This window comes from Somniosus microcephalus, chromosome 10 (assembly GCF_052327205.1).
Source record: "Somniosus microcephalus isolate GS21.2 chromosome 10, FLI_Smic_1.0, whole genome shotgun sequence".
Lineage (NCBI taxonomy): Eukaryota > Metazoa > Chordata > Chondrichthyes > Squaliformes > Somniosidae > Somniosus > Somniosus microcephalus.
The window spans coordinates 211,846,843-211,865,643 of NC_140996.1; the positions used below are offsets into that span (position 1 = coordinate 211,846,843).

At 41.2% G+C, this 18,801-nt stretch overlaps 1 protein-coding gene across 5 annotated transcripts in view; it reads right to left on the bottom strand.

Annotated features, from left to right (window-relative positions):
• herc2 (HECT and RLD domain containing E3 ubiquitin protein ligase 2) overlaps positions 1-18,801 on the bottom strand; it is a 233,973-nt gene that overhangs the window by 60,642 nt on the left and 154,530 nt on the right. For 4 of the 5 annotated variants that reach the window (XM_085999555.1, XM_085999557.1, XM_085999558.1 and 1 more), the window contains exons 48-62: positions 17,451-17,620; positions 17,251-17,349; positions 16,953-17,121; positions 16,700-16,825; positions 14,468-14,576; positions 12,882-13,021; positions 11,817-12,007; positions 9,164-9,269; positions 8,984-9,075; positions 6,451-6,629; positions 4,129-4,240; positions 3,614-3,695; positions 1,421-1,564; positions 1,249-1,339; positions 203-380 (exon numbers count right to left, since the gene is read on the bottom strand). In XM_085999555.1, the coding sequence (XP_085855681.1) occupies positions 203-380; positions 1,249-1,339; positions 1,421-1,564; positions 3,614-3,695; positions 4,129-4,240; positions 6,451-6,629; positions 8,984-9,075; positions 9,164-9,269; positions 11,817-12,007; positions 12,882-13,021; positions 14,468-14,576; positions 16,700-16,825; positions 16,953-17,121; positions 17,251-17,349; positions 17,451-17,620 (1,988 nt within the window). The remainder of the gene's footprint in view (positions 1-202; positions 381-1,248; positions 1,340-1,420; positions 1,565-3,613; positions 3,696-4,128; positions 4,241-6,450; positions 6,630-8,983; positions 9,076-9,163; positions 9,270-11,816; positions 12,008-12,881; positions 13,022-14,467; positions 14,577-16,699; positions 16,826-16,952; positions 17,122-17,250; positions 17,350-17,450; positions 17,621-18,801) is intronic. The other variant, XM_085999554.1, reaches the window with a different exon arrangement.

An 18,801-nucleotide genomic window follows, 5' to 3' on the forward strand; every position in this document is an offset into this window, starting at 1 on the left:
AGCTTTCTTTATTGAAGGCGCGCAATAAATGTTTATCATATTATTATCTATATAAGTCCATTGGTACAAGCAAGTTTAATCAATTTTATTTTGCCAGAAAAGCACCAGTAACCAGAACCTTTAACTTTCTTAAACAAAGTAAGAAAAGGGTGCAAAATGGAAAGAATGATTAGCTATGTAGTTCACAAATTAGTGTAAATACCAATTTTGGTCTCAGCTGTGTTGTGTTGTCCCCATGTCCAAGTCTGCCGTACTCGCCGAGGCCCCACGAGTACAGCTCACCACTGGAGGTTATGGCAGCACTGTGAGAACTCCCACAAGCAATATCTCGAATACGCTTGGTTTTTAACGCCTCAATCAGTCTTGGTTTATCACAATTCCTGAAAATGGGTTTTTTTTTTTTTTTTTATAAAAAGAAAGTGAATATTCTTATTAATGCAAGTCCTGTGAAAACCCCAAATATACTAAATGTAGCTATATCGCAACATATGCACAGCTTCTGTTTTTTCAAATCACAAAACTGATTCCCCGTATATTTCTAATATGAAGTGTTACACAGCAGAACCTGATGGTGCATTCATACAACAAGCTTAGCAGTGGTGCAAGGTGGTTTCAGCTTCACGCTCACACCAAACGTGGAGTGTAAATTTGGTGTCAAGGCCCAAACTGACTCGCTCTGGTGTCAGTTCATACCATGACGCTAGATTCAGACTCCATTTAAACTATAACTGCAGCGTTGGTATGAAGCAAAAGTGCTTTGCAGCGTAAATGCACTCTTAGAATTACAACAATCTAAGCGACATAATGCATTTTGCAATTTTAAAAAAACTCAAGTCCCTAAAACTAGCTCCTGTATTCAGCTCTCATCAGGGGAAAGAGCATAGTGCAGGTCAAGCGATTTCCCACAGGAAGAGGAGAGAATCTTAAAAACACACATACAACTCAAAGAAAACACTAGAGCAACAACCAGCCACAATGGAGAAATGGGCAGAAAAACAGCTTTAACAAAGGCATGGAAGAGGGTGCACGGAAATCCACTTAGCCAGGGAATGTGAGATAGGAGGGTGGGGAAGGAAACATAACACAAGAAAAAACTTATAAAGAAACCTTATTAATGTTTCTTATGTTAATGCAGAAAGGCTACTTGGCATCCTGAAAAAAAGTTAACCCTTAAAGCTCTAGTCCTAACTACATGGGAGTTGATTTAGCAGAATAAAAAGTGCAGAAAAAAACAAGTAATATTTTTACATTCTGTTGAAGTGTCCAAGCTTTCCGTCGTCTCCTTCACCCCAGGAAAATACCTTTCCATCGACAGTTAAAGCCATTGCGTGACGACCACCTGCAATGCAAAGTGACTTATAAATATATTTTGTAGGTAAATTACAGCACGATGCTTTAAAAAGAAATTTGAACTACATACCTGAATGTACAGCGACTTTCTTCACAACGTAATTGCTAAGAGCTGAGATCTGTCGTGGGATGGGTATTGTCCCACTGGATATTCCAAGTCCAAGTCTCCCATTTGTAGCTTCTCCACAGGCATAGACTTTACCCTCAGCAGTAACTACAAGGCAAAACTCAAAGTTAGCAACATGCATAAAAGTCCTTCTGACAAAGCAAAAAATTAAGATTTTGCAAATTTTTCAAACACAAATCTATGCAGGATGAGAGGAAATTAACATGGTTTGATAATGTGACTCCATTTCCAATTGCAGAATACACCATGTAACTTTCAAGTTCAGCCATCATCCATAAATTAAGGAGTTGGTAGAGGAATACAGGAAGCTGTCCCTTCAAAGATTTTGCTCTCCTGAGTAAACACATTGTCCATTGTGATACTGAACCATATGGAGCAGGAAGTCCCATGTTTAAACCGAGTTATGTGACAAGTTAGCTGAACTAATGCAGACAGTGATAGAAACATCAAAATTGCCTGCAATGCTCGAGTCAGGGAGTGGACGGGAAATCAGCAAGTGTTCCCGTTACTCAACAGCATCCAGTGACACTTGCTGGAAAGTGTGCATCCATCAATGTCATGTTGAAGACAGGATTGTGCTCGGTTGTGATATTTTTTCCCTTACCCTACAGCCAAATAGCCAGCCTATGTTCACCATCAAGGTTTACATACGAGGAACTGCCACCAACATGAGCTGCCAGGCAACGATAGAACCATAGACTGCATGAGTCAGCATATTCAACAAAGAAGGGGAGAAAAGTGTGAAGATAATAAAGGTTAGCACCATATAGGAGTCATAGTAGACTTCCCCAACCACTGTACATCAAGGCCATTCTCTTGAAGCATGCCTTTGTTCTTTTCAAAGGAAGCCAGATAAGGTTTAAACACACAAAGATAGAATGCCTCCAAGTTATGTCAAAAAGTGAACAGAAGGGCAGACAGGAATGAAGCTTTGTACACAGGGAGGTTTTAAGAAATAAGACCATAACAAAAGCAGGTATGCGCAATACTACTAATTCACGCAGTTTCTACAATGAAAGCACATTGCAGCAAAACAGCATAGAAAACAAAGATGGGAACCTCAATGACATAATACTGAAGCTAACTTATTGCCTCTCAGGATTGCTGCATTTCAAGGGAAAATTATATTGGCCAATTCATCCGCAAAGGTCATTGATAACTTTACTGACTGGGCTCACAGGTCATGCAACTGAATTGACAAAGCACGACTTCGGTTGGGCTGTGTTTCCAAGTCATTAGCTAAACGCTCACAATAGATGTTGCTTTCTGAAATCTGCTCCAAGATATTCTTCTCCAAAAGATTACCCAAATGAATACTTCTGAAAATTACAACTCATCAATAGGAATGCCAACACAAATGAATATTACAACTGGAAACCATGCTAATCGAGAATCCATTTAAAAAATACTAGCCAGTGACATTCTTAAATGTCTAAAATTCAAAATAAAATTACAAGACTATAGTATTCACACTAAGATCAGACATAGAGATTTTATATAAATGACAAATATCTAAACTATCGAAAAACCAATTACCACTTTATTTCATCAAATATAATGAAATACAGTCCAAGGAAATCCATCGTTAATTAACTGTAGTCTTAAAGGAGCTGGGTAGGGCTCCTCTTAAATGGATTAAGCACATTGTCCTTTAACTTCTATAAATGGCATTATAACCCAGTTCAGACTGCTGAAAGGAATGCCTCTTGTTTGACTATAAAGCTCCCAAGCGAAATGAGTTTGTGAAATCTCAGCCCAGTCTCTAATGGGCACAAGGCGACAAGACAAAAGTGGCTCTTGTTTGGCACTAATCAACAATCTCACTCAGATACACCAGTAGGGTGGCTGATGTTGGTGGCTCAATAAAAAGCACACTGTTGTAGCAGAGGTTTGGAGTAAGCCACATTGTTTGGGTCAGAATAGAGGTGGAGTAAATCTGCAGGTGGCCATATAGTACCTGATCTCTTGAGTACTCAATGTTGGAACTGAATATCTGAAATAAGAAAAATATTCTCTTTTCCAGGATTGATATCCATGCTTTCATGAACACAAAAGCCAAATACAAATTTGTACACTTACGTAACAAGAAATGCTATTGTATTATTTAGTATAAGTCATCATCTAAAGTAACATTACCTGCAAAAAGGCTTTTGGAGCCACCAGCCACCTGGACAACATTTAAAGCCGACAATGTCTCAGAAAACGAGGGGACCTTTATCTAAAAGTGAAAGTGGAAGAGCTATTGTCAGTTTTGCAAATAGGTGGCGCGGACCAACAAGTAAACAACAGTACAATTTTTTTTTTTTTTTTTTAAGAGTGGTTTTTAAATCCCGGAACTAATTATTCACACAAAAAGTACAGACAGCTCATAAGAACTGACACACTTTTGTCAATTATATTTACAATTCAAAGGATTAAACATTCTCCTCCGTACTCAAGAATTAGATAATGAAACATGTGCCATAATCAGCAACATGAAAAAATAATTAACTCAGGAGCCACAGACTAGTAGCTTTATTACAGAGAACATTATACTATTGAATGGAGGGGCACATGTAAAGCAGTTATGTGCAGAGCTAGTTATCTGATTCAAGTCACATTAAGAAAAGCAAACGTTATGACAACAAAACTAACAGAAATAGTAACTCTACCTTTGAACCTTTCAGTCCTCCTAGCTGGTCTTTGTCATTTAGACCCCAGACGAACACTTTTGTTCTAATAGTAGCTGCAGACTCTAAGCCAGATGCTTTCTTCCTTACAAGGCTTGGGAAGAAAGAAAATATAATTTCTAAAGTTTTATTATACAAGGATAACATTTTTGGTTATCCCTCAGGATATCTAATAAAATTTAACAAATTATCGTAACACAAAACTTCTCAATTCTAATTAGTTCTACGACAAATATAATGTACTAGTTGTAGTGTCAGCCTGGCTCAAGTCAGAAGGTTGTGGTGCAATTCACTCTCCAAACATTGAGCATATAAATCCAGGTTTGCACTTCAGTGCAGTACTGAGGGAGTGCTGCATTGTCAAAAGTGCCATCTTTTGTGTGAGACATTAACTGATACCAAAGACGACAAAAATATATTTTTACAAATAAAAAAATATTTAAGTTCTGACTTATAAATAAAATTAAAATGATTAGCATAAACTGATAGAAACAAACCTGAGCAACTAGTACCACATACTGTGGGAAGCCTGTAACTGCAGGATGAAAATTCAAAAGCTATTCAATATACGAGTACCCTGCAGGACACTCACAAGCAGTGGAGATTACATGACAAGGGGGATGTGGCAACATAGCGCCGTCTACGGGCATTAAAGGTAACTGCAAGAAAATGTACACTTTTATAACTGAAAAAGAGGGTTTACATAGGAGTTCTCAATGACATGCAAGCCCCATGTAACACATTTAATAATATTACTGACAGACCTCCTGCGGCTTTGCTCACTGCAATTCTGAGGACATGATTAATTGCGATGGCTAAAGTGATATCTGAGGAAGGATGTTCTTGCCGTGGAGGGAGTGCAGCGAAGATTCACCAGACTGATACCTGGGATGGCAGGAATGACGTATGAGGAGAGATTGGGTCGATTGGGCTTATACTCGCTGGAGTTTAGAAGAATGAGAGGGGATCTCATTGAAACTTATAAAATTCTAACAGGACTAGACAGACTAGATGCAGGAAGGATGTTCCCGATGGTCGGGGAGTCCAGAACCAGGGGTCACAGTCTAAAGATAAGGGGTAAGCCATTTAGGACAGAGATGAGGAGGAATTTCTTCACCCAGAGAATGGTGAACCTGTGGCATTCTCTACCACAAAAGGCAGTTGAGGCCAATTCATTAAATATATTCAAGAAGGAGTTAGATATATTTCTTAAGGCTAAAGGGATATGGGGAGAAAGCAGGGACAGGGTACTGAATTTGGATGATCAGCCATGATCTCATTAAATGGCGGAGCAGGCTCGAGGGGCTGAATGGCCTACTCCTGCTCCTAAGTTCTATGTTTCTATGCAAGTGTGACAAAGTAATTGCGATGCTTACAGGAAGTGCAGCTGTACACAAGACTTTTAATATATTACTTGTCAATCTGCACACAGGGAGCCAACACCAAGTGTAGTATGATGATGAAGCAGCATTAGAGGGCGACAGATAATTGAACTGGGACTTGTAGATGTCACTCAGTCACCATTTTAAAGTCATACATTGTCATTTTTATATTTCCATAACAAATCCATAAGTACACATCTGTAATGGAAACTACCTATGTAAAATTGTTACCCTGTAATTATGCCCACCCACCAGTTGCGGCACTTCAGCACCTCCATTGGCAGGAGGTTGTAAATACAGCATGACAAGTTTGCATTCAGACATCCCATTATAAATGTCATTGCAAGAATTTTTAATGGAAAAGTTGACAGGAAGTACATGCTGACAAGATTATTAATATATTACAGATAAGTAGAAATTTCTAATCTATCTGGTACAACAAAAAAAAATTCCAGAATGTAGTGAGCGGGGCAAGAAGGGAAAAATGTTGCATTTATACAGCGCCTCATCACGTCTTTCCAAAAACATCCTAAAGTACTTCAAATAAAATGGATTACTTTGAAGAGCAGACAGTCATTGCTGCAGAAGCATACGGTTTTAGAGTGGTAGGACCCAGGTCTGCATCTGTGACCTTCCATGTATTAATTTCCCCAATCAGATCCATGATACTGTGGGACAGTGCTGAGTGGCGGGCAAGTACTTCCACATAGGAGAGTTACCCTGGGTCTTTCTACCAGTACTAAGCTGCTAGCTTCATTGCAGCATTGGAGGGTCTTAGAGGTTGGATACCCAAAAAAGGGGAAATCAAAGTACCATCAAGCCAATTTCAGAAGGAAAGATGGATGATAGTTTATCTTAAAATAAACTTCCAACCCTCCTGCATCATTTACTCCAGTTATCAGTAAACACAGAATGTTGGTACCTTCCAGTATTGCTTTTATCATCATCCTCCTCCTCATTATCCGAAGCAAGAAAAGGAAAATTTGCTGCAAGATCCTCATCCTCTGCTCGGATACGTCCTACGATGCTCAAGCCATGAATTTTGCAATCAATCCCAGAACTTCTGCACTGTTTGATAGCAATCTCAATGTACCTGTGCTGCTGAGAAAATGAGACTTGGTTAAAAAAAAAATTAAATGTGGTCCACAGTTTCATAAAGTACAAAAACATTGCTGTCCGAACACGAAGTTCTGGGCGTGTTGACTAGCAACAGTCACCTCTGCTACTTTGGGCAGGAACAAAACAGAATCATGAGAAAAAAACCTACAAAAGTACAGTAGGCGTAAAGTACACAAAACACTTAATTACAGGAAACTTTCGATTAACCGGCCCCTAAATAACCAGAAATGTCGGTTAACCGGCAAAATTCAGGAGTCGGTTTCAGGTAACTTTTATAACTTGCACAGCAACAAATGGAGGAAGGCAAGGGTTTGGCTGCAGCTGTTGCTAAGCTACAGAGACGCTTGCAACTTGTGGACGTTGTTCTGAAGCTGTTGCTAAGCAACAGGGTTTGTTGCTTTATACGGAGCTCTGAGCTCCGTATCTTTTACTATAGCGTTCGGTTATCCGGAATTGTTGCTGAACCGGCACCACGTCGGTCCCGTCCGTGCCGGATACCAGAAAGTTTCCTGTATATGCATATCCTTTCATCCTAAATGGTACAGACAATAATCAGTGGAAAAGACCTAATGAAAGATGCCCAACACCAGAGAGAATGAGATCATGACGGCTGGGCCTTGGCACTTGTGTCGATGTCATTATTTTAGCATTTCTTGTAAATACCCATTGCTGTAATGCTTTGTTTCACAAAGGCTTTGCATCTCGTGAGAAAGTATTCAGAGATCATGGAATGAGTGTAAGGCAGACACTGCACATGGCTTTATCATTCTCAAAAAAGACACAAACAACTTGCATTCATATAGCACCTTAAACGGAGACAGAAAATGTCCCAAGACGGTTCTTGGAGGCATAATCAATGAGCCGCCCGCCAAAGGGGGTTATTAGGAGTCATGACCAAAGTTTTGGTCGAGGAAGGTCTTAAAGATGGAGTTGCTGAGGGATTTAGGCAGGGAATTCCATTCACTATTTCAGCTCAATATTGTCCTTGTAATACATCAACATCTGATTTGCTTCACTTACTGCCACCGAGCATTATTGCGATAGCTTCAATTTATTGTCAATCAGGACACCCAGATCTTTCATTTTCCATGCACGTTATTTTTATTTCCTTTAAAGTAATAGGCCTAGAAATTCAGTTAAGGCCCGCCAGCAAGTTAGCGCTGCGCGCGGAGCCAGGTGCGCCCGTCAGATATTCGGCTTTTGCGCCCCAAGTCGGAACCGGGCGCTATTCCAGGGTGTGCCCGCCCCCGCTTGGGGCGCTGAAACTGAAGTTCTGCGCTGTAGGCCCCGCTGCGCCACCCGCTGCGGAGCGGCAGGCTGCGGTACTGCAGGCCTCCTCCTTCTCTTAAGGGGGAGGTGCCTGCAACAGCGAGATCGCCGCTGGATTGTGCCGGCAAATGAGCCCGGCACCAAGCAGAAGTGCCGGGCTCGCGGAAAGCAGCCGGCAATGCCGCGGGGGGGTGGGGGGGTGGAGGAGGCCGGGGAAGGAGGTGCGGGCAGGCAGCCGCCGAAAAAGTGGCCGGCCGCACCTCCACCTTAAAGCGCCCCAGTAGCGCAGCAGTACGGCCCCGTTTTTCAATCGCTGTTTGCGGCCGCTGCAGAAGAGGCGGCCGCAACTAAATATGGGGTTTGGGCCGGAGCGGGGCGGAACCGGGGCACTGCGCACACCGATGACGTCATCGGTGTCGGCGCAGCGCTACCGGCTACCGCCGCCATTACCGCAGCGCTGAATATCAGCGCACCCTCTTACACTTGCGCAGAAGCCCTCTTTGGGCGGCAACTGGGCGCAAAGCCCACTGAATTTCTGGCCCATAGTCCCTTAGATGTTTTGTCCCCATGTGAAGCACTTTGTATTTCTCTAGTTAAATTTCATCTGCCACCTGTTTGCCCAATTCCCAAGCATAGTCAAATCCTCCTGTAGCTTATCCTGTTCAGCTTTGGAGTCTACCACCTTCATTAGCTTCCACGGGTGATAGCATGATCGAGGGGTTGGCCCCGAGAGTCAGTGGCAATTATTTCACCAATGTGGGAAAATGATACTGTTCAGGACTGAAAGTCCAGATGAAACAGTTTCACCTCAACTCAATAGCAAAATACTGCGGATGCTGGAAATCTGAAGACCTGAAACGTTAATTCTGTTTCTCTCTCCACGGATGCTGCTTGGCCTGCTGAGTATTTCCAGCATTTTCTGTTGTTATTTCACCTCAACTCAAGATGCTTTAGTGATTCTTTCCACTGGTTACCTGCGCTTATCTTAGGAGTTAGTGGAGAACACAAATGAAGGACAAAATACACTCTTCCTTTTAAAGAGACTGTATATTGTTGAAAACACATACCTCCACACATTCATTAAGAAGCATTACCACAGTGTCTGTAGGGGTGATATTGATCGTCTTCAGCTCAATAAGATTGTCTAATGAGTTTCCACCTGAAATGAAACAGTCAGTAATTGATCAATATATTTTTATCTAAGCACAAACAGGAGTATGTAAATGGCACTTAGGTATTTAACTTACCCGAGACCACTACTAATGAAGGCATATAACTACTGTCAGCAGGATCTACAACCATCTTTAGTCTATGAACAAGGACATCTGGGAAGATCTCTAATCGAATCCAGTGCTGGTGAAGTAAAAATGCAAGGTTAAGAGAACAATAAGTTGAAGCCAAAAACCGTTGCAACAAACAAGGTTGCTGAACTGATCATATTACTTCATTCAGCAAAACCCAAACATCCTGGATACGATAGAATTGAAATGCAACAAATGGTACAATTAAGATACACTAAAATGGATGTTCTTTATTTTATGGACAACTTAGAGCAACACAGCCATGAGCATCAGTTCTGAGCTGCACAGAATACTCCAACCTACTAACCACACATGCATCCAGTTTCATCAGTTCTCAGACTGTATTAGCTGTGCCATTCAACCAACTAAAGGGAAACCATTTATTCCTCTTTGAAAGCATGCCTGCTGTAGGGCAAGTGGCATGGGGATGCAGGGGCAACGTAACCACACACTCAATTAGCAATTTGTTACCAGTGCTCCATCTCCCACAAAAGTGCAACTGGCAAGACAATTAAGAGTGGCGAGGATGACCATCATCCATAGGTGAGTGCTCCAGAATGCACAATCTCCCGGCTGACAGCAAAGCATAGTAACAGATGGCAGCAGTAGGGATCACAAAGCAAAATAATTATTTGTAAGGAGTAGAGGAAATACCAAGTCGACAATGTAAAATCAAAATGACTAATGACAAAAATATATAAATCAGTAGGCACTGAATATGGTGCCGAGGTCTTTATATTGTCCAAAATAGCGATTACATTTCATTCACTAATTTCTGCCATTTTACTCTGTTCAGAGCTAAATTAGAACAATGCAAGACACTTGGTGAATCTGATAGCTATCAGATAAGCCCTATTCATGCATAAGATCCTCAATTCATTTTCTTTGATTTTTCTTACCTTCTCAGTATAGAATTTTTTTTTTTTTTTTTTAAATACAGGGAATCTCAGAGGCTAGGATGAACAGTATCGAGACATATGAGCACCAAATGTTGGCGTTGAAAGCAAATCCTTGTTTTCACGATCAAGATGGGCGAGTAAAGCAGGTGCAAAATCCAAATAATATTCCTCAAAGCTAGTCTGTGATGCAACAGGTAGCAAAATCTTGGTGTCGGCCCATTGGAGCATCACAGGGTGTGAAACTGCCCAAGTGTTCACTCTATATCCTTGTGGTATATGGAGAATGTAAATAAAAGATCAAGGTTTTCTTGTTGGCCAGTTGGACCATTAGGTGGACATTGGGTGTTAGATGAAAAGGGACTTAAACCCTACCTATCTGCTATACACCACGTGGAAGGAGAAATCTGTACGGAAGTAATTCCGATATGTACATTCAACCCACAAAGTCAGAAAGCCTCAAAGGGTTATCAACAATATTCTAAACATCTCCAAGTAAACTTACCCAGTGCTTGCAGAAAAGATAAATTGCACCAGACAACGGATATGCCAGAGCATTGGCCACAGGCAGCAGTAATTTAGGTGTTAGCCTTGCCTCAATGGTAGCACTCTCGCCTCAGAGTCAGAACTCCATAGGCTTGATTACATAATCAAGGCTGATACTTAGTGCAGACACTTAAAGTGTTGTGGGAGCGCCTCATTTCCCTACATTCCAAATGACTACACTTCAAAAATAGTTAATTTGCTGTGAAGAGCTTTGGGACTTCCTCAGGTCATGAAAGAGTTATACCAATGCAAGTTCTTTCTTTCAAATCACTCTTCTGAACAGCTTTATCAAATATCCAATTCTTAATAACTGCTGGCACTGAAGCAAATCTATGCATGATGGTTTTCATAGGATGCTTATTCTTGTCGCAGGATTTACCAAAAGTTTATATGGTCTGAGCACTTTGGCCCAAACTAATACTTCAAAAGAGATTTTTTGAAAGGGAATTACTCAGGAATGCACAGTGACTGCTAGATGCACTTATGTCCCATGTATGTCAACCAAAGAGGAAGCGTCAACCAACAACTCAGAGCTGCTTGGACCTGCAAGTCCAATGAGGCAAATCAGAGCCCTCAGGTTAATAGTTCCTTCCTGACCAAGGGGCCAGCTTGGAAAAAGATTGAGATAAATCCCTGTTCTTTTCCTGGAGGACTGAGGTAAGTTTTTTTGCAACATACAGTACTAGCAACAAGGTACTTCTTTAGTCTGGGCTGAGGCAGAGTTCCCAAGACTGAATCCTGGTGAGTGAAGATACACTGGGCAAAGGTAAACTGAGTGAAGTCATTAGGTCCACACCAAAAACTCATTGTAAACATGTATTAAAACACCTCATTTGAAATAAGCAGCAGCAGGGAGGTGTTATGTAACAATGTTAAACATGTTTGATTAAGTTGAGGACAACACAAACTCAACAATTTAGATTCAGCTTCCTTGAAGCAGAAAACATTTGGGAGCTTTTCCTACTGAGAGCAAGAAGCCTTGCAGCTGAAAGCAGGAGATGAAGAACTGAAAAAGATAATCAGCAACACAATTTTATAAATGAAAGGAGAGTTCTGGAGAGACAGAGTTCCAGTGAATGATGAATTTATCCTTAAGGTATGTGGAAGACAAATGTACAAGGTAGAGTGGCTGGTCATACCAGTGACTTCTCACTTACTTTCCCTTGTGAGCCTGAAGACTGCCAACACTGCCCAGAGCCATCGACGAGGCGGGAAGCTTGACTGACAGACGAGGAGACTCCAAAGTTCTTCACAACCCTTGACCAATCATCTAACAACATTCCTCTCTGACAGCTATATCGCTTTTTCTGTTGTTTGCCTGAACGCCCAGTAAATACTGGTGTTTGTCCTTTAAACCAATATAGAAGTTATTACTAACACAACTATTTTATAATGTTGCCACACAGTTGGATAGGCAAAACCATGAAAAAAAAAACTTTGTATTTCCCAGCAATGACATATGTGATCACTGGGGTCACAAAAAAAGACACAGCAAAAGGAACCCAAACTTATGGAATCGGAGAGTTATGAGAGAAACAGAATTTAACTTTTATCCGCACAGTTACTTAAAGTACAAATACTGATAGAATGTGAAATAGTTTATACAAAGATTGTCCAATATTCCCTTTAAACAAAAATTATCTTTACTAACAATACTAAAATAGCATAATACCTACATTTGGGGCTTAAAATAATACAAATACAGGAAACTTTCTGGTATCCGGCACTGACGGGACCGAGCTGTTGCCGTCCCATCAAAACTGCCGTAGAAACCAGCACTAATGTTAAAACATACGGAGCTTCTCAGCGCCGTATCTAGCAACAAACCCTGTTGCTTAGCAACAGCTTCAAAACAGTCGGCGTAGCTTACAAGCGTCTCTGTAGCTAAGCAACAGCTTCAGCTAGACGCTTGCAGAGCCAGACTGGAGTAAAAAAGCAACGAAAAGTAAAAAAAACTTATCTGAGCCGACTCCTGAATTTTGCCGGTGGATAGAGCTTTCCGGACATTTAACCTCCGGTTAAACGAAAGTTTCCTGTACATAGTAATATTGTTAATTGTCACATAGTTCCTGCATAACAGAATTAGTAGGCATAGCCAAGTTGGTGTGGACTATTTGAAATACAATTAGAAGTTTTTTGTATGTATATGATGCTGGATTCCATAAAATGCAATTTAAAAATTATTATATTTATTTACTAAGCAACCTTCCAGTGCATCTCACCTGGCTCATTAATTCTACCAAATGTATGTCTGACATTGTGTTTCCTCGTCTTGAAACAGTTTTCACAGTAGTCAAAATCATCACAGTTTCTGCATTTGAACCTGGGCCCATTCATTGGAAACATTTGACAGCCATCACACCTGTTTTTTTTTTTTTAAAAAGATTGATTACTGAAGATAAACTATTACATTTTAAAAACACAAACGCCATCATGATGTAACAAAATGTATGCCTATCTATAATCTCCTTATTCACTGAATGTAATTCAACTTCCACAGAAATAAAGCAGGTACCCAACTAAAACAAAGGAACTGTTCTTCAACTGCCTTCAGAAGTCATGCAAGCAGGGAATTATTTCACCTCCTATTCCCAATGTATATAAAGGATAAGTGACAGGAGGATTTGAATATACTTGTGAATTGGGCAGCCAGGTGGCAGATGAAGTTCAATGTAAAGAAATGCAAAGTGCTTCATGTGGGGAAAGAATCCAGGAAGGGACTATTGCCTAAATGGAATCAAAATAATAGACATGGACCAGGGCCAGTCTTCGTGTTTGGATGGGACAGAAGCCAGACTGAAGGAATTCAAACAATGAATGGTGAAAGAGGTAGACACAGAGCTGGGTGAAGAAGTACATTTGAGGAGCTTGGAGATGGGTGATAGTTAGCAAGGATGGATAGATCAAGTTGAGAGGGATGATGACAGTAGTCTCAAAGGAGAAAGAGACAATGTCAGCAAGCATTCAGCTAGTGGCAAGAGCAGGTGGGTCAAGGGTAGATGTTTTAAGGAGATGATGAGAAGTCTTGCAGGGGAGATGGCAAACAAAATGGGGTTGTTGATGACACTGGCAAGTACTTGGTTGAGAGGAAGTCACCGAGTGGTCAGAAGCTGGATTGGGAAAAGTCCAGACGAGTGGTGGTTTTCATGGAGGTGAGCCTGATGACAGCTAGTTGGGAGATGGGGAAAGAAAGAAGTTAGGGGAGAAACTGAATATTTTTGTTTTGGGCTGGACAGGAGGAAACTGAAGCAAATGGTCTCAAATTTTGGAAGCAAAGAAATCTAAGAGCTCCTCACAATGTCAGCAGGGGTGGGGAAGAGGAAGATGAATGGCTGAAGGTGGTGGTGGAAGAGAAGTTTAAGGTAGTCCTTGCCCTCCAGGATGATCCAGAAGTAGTAAGGCAATAGTAATATTTAACAGTAATACAAACTAGGTAGAATATGCAGTGGGGGACCTTAAAGGAACAGCCCTACTTCCACAAGACAAACTCTTTTTATAGCATTATTTCCTTATGCTTCTGCCCACCACACCGCCCCCCACCCGCACACAGATGTCCTGTAAAACTTTACAAGAATAAATAAATTAAAAATATCCTGTTTACTGTCACTAAATGCAATGGACCAAATTGTACATTGTTCCATTTCTTTAAAAACTAACCCAATCATAAAAATAAGAGTAATTTATAATTCTAGATTTTACTGTAAATTAGTATTCTTATATGAAACACTTTTTTTCTTTATTTCACAGGAGAAATGGAAAAGAACATGATTAAAAAGTGCCAGTTTGGTTAATTTATTAAATTTCTTACGTGACTCCTGGATGAATGCTGGGTACCAACTCCATTTCAGACAGCAGACCAGTCCAGTGAGACTGTTGAGGGAAATCAACAATAACGTCCTTCCCGTTAGCACTAAATGCTGAAAGAAAGAAATGCCACCATATATTGGTAATTCTTCAGGATTACAAGCAGCAACAGACTCAGCCTGGAAAGTATACTGCACTAATCCTTGCATACACTTAAAATATGCAATAATCATCTTTGCTGTTTTAACTGTGACAAGTTGTACCTCCAAAGTTCAATATCCCCACTAACATAGCAAACAAAATAGTGTCATACAAACCTGTTAGACCTTTGTACACAACAAGTTGTAGACTTAAATAGGTTCCTGAAAAGGGGGGGGGGGGGGGGTGGAAGAAATTGTACAATAGACTCACCGAGATAAGTAACAGCATTGCTACCAAAAGACCCAGGAGTTATTCCAGTCCAATCTTAACATTCATTAATCAAGAAAAAGCTTACTCTACACTAAAACTGGTCTCTTACGGAAAACTGGTCTCTTACGGAAAATTAGGAGATAAAGGGGGAAAAATTCAGTTGATTAGCGCCTTCCATTAGCGCCCTAAGAGAGTACTAATGGGGTGTAAAGCAACTAGCGCCCAGGCGCAGCAATATTTGTGCCGCTCGTGAAATTGACCAGACATTTTGCGGCGGCGCTAAACACTACCGCCACGATCTCCTGTGCCTGCAGATCGTGACGTCAGTCGCGCGTGCAATGCCCCAGACCGGATATTGAGTGGCACCCCCTGCCTTTCCACCTGCCGCTAGCAACGACAGGTAGAGGGGAACATTTTGCAGTCGGGAAGGGACTGGAGGAGCACTATTTAAAGGCAGCTGTTTCCTGCCTTTTTTTGTCGGCGACATTTTTGCACCACGCATTCTGAGAGATTCAACGCTGTGTGAAGGAGTTTTGGGTTCTGAGCATCACTTTGCAGGTTCATTTTGATTTGACCTTCCTTGCATCGATTTAGAAGAGACTATGGGGACTGCACTCTGAGCTCTTTCCCTGGGCCTCTCCATTGTTCTTTCCAGCAGAATTGATGTACAGGTCTCTCGAGGCCCGGATTTACGGCTGCAATGAGCAGGGTGTGGCTGGAGAGCAAGATCGACCCTCCCCTTTAAGAACTGGCTGGCGCCATGAGCTTCGCCAGCGCTGAGGTAGCGCCTCGCTCCTCGGCGTTAGCGCCTTGAGAGGCGTGTAGCGCCTGATTTAGTGCTCAAATCACCTCCAGAGGCGATAGAAGCCAAGTTTGCAGTAGGAGGCGATAATTAGCGCCAGGCGCTAAACTTTGCCCTCGGCCGATAATTGCGCCTCAAATGGGGCGATACCAAATTTCTCCCACAAAGTGTTTCTTGCAGCCATATTACCAAATCACAAAGGAGATAAATCATTTATTCTTAATTTTTTTTTTAAACCACATTCATGGACAATGAACACAATCTTCAGCCTTACAACAACAACAACAACAACTTGTATTTATATAGTACCCTTAAACTAGATAAACATCTCAGGGTGCTTAGGAAAAGCTTTAGAAAACTCCGGCTCATTTACACATCATCTGTAATTTGTCAAAAAACGCTAACATATTACAAATCAAAGTGAGAGTGGAGGGCATTTCTCCCTACTGTGAAGTTATGCAACAACATTTAGTAATCTTACATGCATCACTGCAAAACTACAGTAGATTCCTGCAGCTTATTCCAGAGATCTGAGCACAAAAATCTAGGCTGAGCTCCAGTGCAGCACTGAGGGAGTCCTGCACTGTCGGAGGTGCCGTCTTTCGGATGAGACGTTAAACCGAGGCACCGTCTGCTCTCAGGTGGACGTAAAAGATCCCATGGCACTATTTCGAAGAAGAGCAGGGGAGTTATCCCCGGTGTCCTGGCCAATATTTATCCCTCAATCAACATCACTAAAATAGATTATCTGGTCATTATCACATTGCTGTTTGTGAGAGCTTGCTGTGCGCAAATTGATTGCTGCATTTCCTACATTACAACAGTGACTACACTGCAAAAAAATACTTCATTGGCTGTAAAGCGCTTTGCGACATCGGGTGGTTGTGAAAGACGCTATATAAATACAAGTCTTTTTTTTCTTATCTTGTAGCAGCTTTCCAAGTCTTGAATCAATACATCGCACAATTCACGTGAGTATTTTTTGTGAAACAGAAGGAGAGAATGCAAGCGCGATTCGTTTACCTTTTACAACTCCCACACTCCTATGTGTAACGGATCCCCACTTGTATTTTGGAGTGGTAACTGAAGCCTTAACCCGTACTTTATCTGCAATCTTTATGTGGGAAGTAGAATTCTGTGGGGGGAAACCTGATGCAAAAAAAATATGTGCAATGAAAATTAAACATCTGCTGAGCTGCACTTGAAAAGATAACAAGAGCAGTAACTACTGTACAGTACTGGTGTTTCTGAATAGTATAGTATAGTATGAACCTACCCAATAGTTCAACATGGATGTATCTAACCCAGTAAGTGCCACCTTTTTGCTGCCAGTCACACTGCACATTTAAATCATGCAATCCATCGCGATCCAATTTAATTACTTTTCCCATATCTCCCTCGCAAACTTCTTCATAAGTTCTGCAGCATCGGACCATCATTCCCACCTGCATGATACAATAAAGCCCAGAATAAAGTGTAACCTGCGCCTTATCGCCATAAATATTAAAATATTCGTTGCACGGAAAACCCAATACAGTAGGTTTGCAATCTTTAAATTGCAAGGCAATCCATACCTGAATATTCTCCCTTACGTACACGGCATAATCATCATTACTCAGGAAATCTGCACGTTTCTTAAAGGTTTGGCTTTCAGTCACCACAGCAGCCCAAGGCTACAAAATTAAGAACAGTGTGTTATTATAGCTTGAATGTCAGCACCCAAATGACCCCAATGTTATTCAAATATGCTAAGTACATTCGGCTTCAAAAGTACATTAGGTAGAGTCGGTTGAGGACCAATCACAGCATATGCAGCTTCAGCCTCTTCTACTTCTTCTAGAATCTCTTCATCCGAGTACTCCGATAAAGTGCTCTCCACATCAGAAAGATCTGCAATCTGCACATCAGGATGATCCAACAGCCAACCGACCAATGCTTCCACACCTTCGAAATAAAATTCGAGGAAAAAAAGTGTAAACTGCCACGGGTACAATGATGTTTAATGTTTCTTTTGTCACATATCTGGAAAAGAACATTCACGCAGGAGGCTACTCTTCAACTTACTGACTCCTCAAATCAACTTTTATCCATGCACTAAAGTGGTCCTTTCCTTGATGTGGGCCAATCAACTTTTGAACAAAACATATTTATATCTTACTCAGGAAATCTGCACATTTCGAACAGGTTTGGCTTTTAGTCACCACAGCATTCCAAGGCTACAAATATTACGAACAGCGCATTATTGTGATAATATGAAGGCGAGTGCCCAAATTCCAGTGTTATAAAAATGTTAAATATTTGTTGGTTCAAAAGTACATTGTGCAAAACTCTCTTAAAAAAGTGAGCATTTGATTTTAACAAATTCCCTTGAAATTTTGGAATGCAGCTAACCATACCCATCCCAAAGGTACCTTTTGTAACTTTCCTCCTCCAAAAATTTTTTTTTTTTATTTTTTTTTTTATAAAAACAGGAAGATGATTTCTTCCCATGCACAATAAATCTGACACACTTCAAAATACAGTATGCTATTGATAAAAACACTGCTACTTCCCGTGGCATCAATAAGCTAGCGTTCAGTGGTACAGCACATTTACCATTAACATGCTACTTCACAGACTGGCAGGGTGTGGGTTCAAAGTTACGACTCCTTACACACCATAGCGTTTAAGTACATGAATTACAAAAAAGTTGTAAGGAAGCTCGGTCTTGCAATTTCCCAGCCCGTTCATTTCTACATGGAGGATGAAGAAATGAGGGAGAACAACATTTAACCTTACTTTTCCACTAAATCAATTACAGGAAACTTTGGTTTATCCGGAGGTTGTATGTCCGGAAACCTCGATCCACCGGCAAAAATCAGGAGCCGTTTTGTTCGGGTTTTTTTCTTCTTGTGGCTTTTTTTCCCCCAACAGTCAGGCTCTGCAAAGTCTCTCTGAAGCTGTTGTTAAGCGACAGAGACGCTTCCAAGGTACGGCCGACTGTTTAGAAGCTGTTGCTAAGCAACAGTGTTTGTTGCCAGATACGGAGCTAAAAAGCTCCGTATGCTTCAACATTAACGCTGGTTTGTCCGGCAGTTTTGAGGGAACGGCAACAGCTCGGTCCCCGTCGGTGCCAGATAGCACAA